At 39.6% G+C, this 3,698-nt stretch overlaps 1 protein-coding gene across 2 annotated transcripts in view; it reads right to left on the bottom strand.

Moving 5' to 3' along the window:
- Positions 1-1,607: 1,607 nt before the first annotated feature.
- The window catches only part of LOC105554856 (putative uncharacterized protein ZNRD1-AS1), a 4,134-nt gene continuing 2,043 nt past the window's right edge, over positions 1,608-3,698 (bottom strand). Inside the window, exons 1-3 of one of the 2 annotated variants that reach the window (XM_012001475.1) lie at positions 3,024-3,388; positions 2,771-2,846; positions 1,608-2,379 (exon numbers count right to left, since the gene is read on the bottom strand). In XM_012001475.1, coding sequence (XP_011856865.1) covers positions 1,624-2,379; positions 2,771-2,846; positions 3,024-3,268 — 1,077 coding nt within the window. In that variant the 5' untranslated portion in view covers positions 3,269-3,388 and the 3' untranslated portion in view covers positions 1,608-1,623. Of the gene's footprint in view, positions 2,380-2,763; positions 2,847-3,023; positions 3,389-3,698 lie in introns of those variants that run through there. The other variant, XR_001008392.1, reaches the window with a different exon arrangement.

The raw sequence follows: 3,698 nt of genomic DNA, 5'->3' as shown, positions 1-3,698 counted from the left end.
GGCAAATCAGGAGGGTAGGAATGAGATTTTGATGTGCATCCTGGCCAAATTCCAGAACTAGCAAAGAGAGGGCCAGTTCCTAATTCCAATCAAAGCAAATTCAGCCACCTCATCTTCACACAGAAGTGATTTACATTGATTTTTAAATCTCTTTAAGGGATTAGGGAGCCTCTGAAATACAAAGGAAACTAAACTGATAGTAATGTAAAATGAGCAGTGACCTATCATACCAGCAAACACTGTCAAAAACAGAAAGCTAATGGTGGGACTGGAGTCTAGAACACAGGAGTTATGTTTATCCAGTGCTGCACTGTACAACAGGGCAGTCACTTGCCACATGTGGCAATTTAAATTTAAATGAAATTCAATTAAACATTCCATTCTACAGCTGCACTAGCCACATTTCGAATGCCTCAACAGCCACTTGTAGCAAGGGCTACAGTACTGAGAAGCACAGACATAGAACATTTCTATCAGTGGCTGACCTAGCAATATCCAGGCTAAAGGGTGTTCTGCTAGTAAAGCAAGGTGGGCATCAGAATTATCACAACTTAAGAATAAGATTCCTGAGAGCATCCATTTCCATTTATTTGCTTCTCTGCTTGCCAACTCTGAACCCCCGCTTTCCCAATTTTCTAGTATCTGGAAAGAAAACAAACTGACTAAAAAACATAAATTTCATTCTGCTTGACAACTGTAATTCTCACTAAATTTATAAATTTGCTTTCTGATTTATCAATGAGTGACAAAGGCATGAGTTTGACAAAGGATGAGTTTGATTACCTCTGAGTGGATCCAAACATTAGGAAGGTCTTGCTTAAGTGGGTGACAGAAAGTGACAAAAAGAGCTGGAAGAAACATGAGAGACTATTATACTCTCTTCCCTAACCTTCCTCCTTTTCACCCTGCTCACCTAAGCCAGGTTAGAATCCGCCCTTTGCGAAGCACCCTGTACCTTGCTATTGTAACCTTTACTACATTATCTGTTTATACAGTGATCTATGCCATTAGCTGAAAGCTATTCAAGGGCAGAGACTTCTCTTTATTCACCTTCAGTAACTAACACAATGCCTAGCATGTAGGAGGCTCTCAAAATTAAGTTTCTCATACAACTAAATTGTACAGGGCAAGTTACACTTTTAGGGCCTGGCTAGTAGTTATCTGACGAAGGTATGATATTAAAGACCACATATTAAACTATATCAATCTCATCAAAATAACCTTGGAGGGCTGGGAGCAGGGAGAATAAGAGAAACAGATTAGAATAATTCTTTATTCACCCCATCGCCCAACCCCCATCTTCCCAAGTGGGGAAACTAACATTTATGAAACAACTAATACATATCTACACTTCACAAACACAATAAGTCCTTCCACAAATGCAATCAAATATTATTATTGCCATTTTAAAGATGACACTGAACACTAGAAAGGATATGCAACTTGAACAAATGCAAGTCAACTAAAAATAGTTAAGTTAATTTTCAAGTCCAGAACTATCTATCTGCGTCTGATACAAATGGGAATATTCACTGAACCCTGGAGAGATGAGAACACACATTTAAAAAAAAAAAGGGGGGGTTCACTTAAGAGATATGATTTTATCATAACAGCACTGAAACTTTAATCTTTTATTTTTCCTATTTGACTTCTTAAAAAGGGTGGCATGGCCAAGAATTTTCTTTGATATGGTTTCACAATTGTATTCACTTTCTCTCCATTCTGAGACTTTTCCATTAGAATATTCACTTTAATCCGACTTCTACTGCATGGCTGGAAAAGAGGATATGCAATAACTCTTTCAAACTCCTTTATCTCTTTCTTTACTCTCTCACGCTTCTCATATGTAGGTAGCTGGCTCTGGCTTCTTCTTAAGATTCTTTCCTTGAGTCTTTGCTCTGTAAGTTCTCTCCCTCGAATCATGCGTTCCTGGTGATCCTTAATCTGCATCTGTTCCCTCTCATTTACCTGCTTTCTTCTCTGTGCGTTCTGGATGCCATGCCCTTCTGGCACAATGTTTGGTAATTTTGTTTCACTGGGGGGTCGCAGTACTTGTCTAAATGATTTGTTCTTAAATTCTCCAGCCTGTCCTGTTTGATGTATGTGCCTTTCTATGTGTTTCACCTCTCTCTCAGGTATCAAATGGCACTGTTTTAGTCCTTCTATGCTTCGGGTTGTTTTCTTCTCCATTTTTTTCTTGATTTCATTGCCTGTCTCTTCTTTCATCATTTCCACTATTATTTTATTATAGTAAGACTCTGCTTTGGCAAGCCAGTAGTCAAGAGAAACAGCTTGCTCCCTATAGAGGATTTCACACTCCTCCTGATATTTCTGAGTTATCAACTGTCTTGCTGCTGTTGTGTGCACACCACCTAGATTCTGTCAAAGTGAAGTCAGAAATTTATAATGTGATCATCTTTTTCCTTTGAACACATTTAAACAGGAGCCAAGCCCACCCTCCCTAATGATACCAGAACAGCTACATGCTCTTTACTTTAGCTTGTTATTTTATTCCCATCACTCCCAGGTGAGCCTGTGAGCTCTGAAAGTATGAAGTAGTCACCACCACAAATCAATAAGTAGTTTTAAAAATGTATGGTGTTGGAAGTTTTCAAAATGATACTCTGTTTTGCAACTGTGGATATAGCTGGGTAACATTTGCCAGTGTAGACATACTATCTGAATGTGTCACTTGGGCAGAAGGATTTTAAACCTAAGACTCCTTCTCTGTGTAGTTCCAAACTGTATGATGTGAAGATAATTTACTTACCAAGATCTTTTTTTCCAATGGAGACTGCTGACCTGCAGCAACCCTAGGATCTTTAGATGATGTACCCCAGGTCAATCTGAAAGATAAAAAAGCAAAGGTAGATACAAATGTAGGAGGTGTCAGAACAAACCTGCTAATAGGCAGGACTACAGCAGGGCCATTTCCCGCATGGGAAACCACTGCATTCCTATGGTAGAAAATAATGAATGCTCTTTTAATAAGAGGATCTTTCCTTTCATATGAACAAGCATACTTTTCCTGTGGACTCAGCATGAACCACTGTGAATCTCGTATTGGGGATTGTGAGTGGGAAGAGACATGCTCCTTGGTGAGGTGTTGTCCAAGTACATCTATGTCAGTCTGCTCAGTCCTCAAGCCTCCTCTGTGTTCTGAGACGATTCTAGGTTCTAGTTTTCTAGATGATTCTAGGTTTCTAGTTTTCTCTTCCTGCAGTTTCTTGATCCGGGCCCTCTCTGCCTCTATCAGCACATACAGCATTTCTGCCCTCTAATCTTTTGTTCTGAAATTTTTTTATTTGATTGCTCAGCCCTCTGCTTGCCTGCCTTACAATGCCAATCATCCTTCACTCTAAATCTATTATGAGACTATTCCCTGTTGAACCCCTCAGGATGGGAATTTGTGATTACTCTGGGTTTATTTATAGAGGAGGCTGATGGCAACACAAACGAAAACTATCAACCTTTATGTGTCATCCCTGGTCTAGCCTGAGTTTACTGTGAGGTCGTATTTAAGCCCCTGAGGATGTCTGGCATTTCCTCTCTATGCCTTTTATACCATTTACAGTTCAAAGGATGGGCTTTACAGTCTGACACGGCTAGATCTGAATCCTAATTCCACCACTTCCTAGGTGTGTGACTCAGGGCAAGTAACTTCTGTCAGCTTTCTCATCTATAAAATGGAGATGTAA

This window comes from Mandrillus leucophaeus, unplaced genomic scaffold, assembly GCF_000951045.1.
Source record: "Mandrillus leucophaeus isolate KB7577 unplaced genomic scaffold, Mleu.le_1.0 Scaffold660, whole genome shotgun sequence".
NCBI classification, from domain to species: domain Eukaryota; kingdom Metazoa; phylum Chordata; class Mammalia; order Primates; family Cercopithecidae; genus Mandrillus; species Mandrillus leucophaeus.
This window is presented reverse-complemented; position numbering and strand designations above follow the sequence as displayed.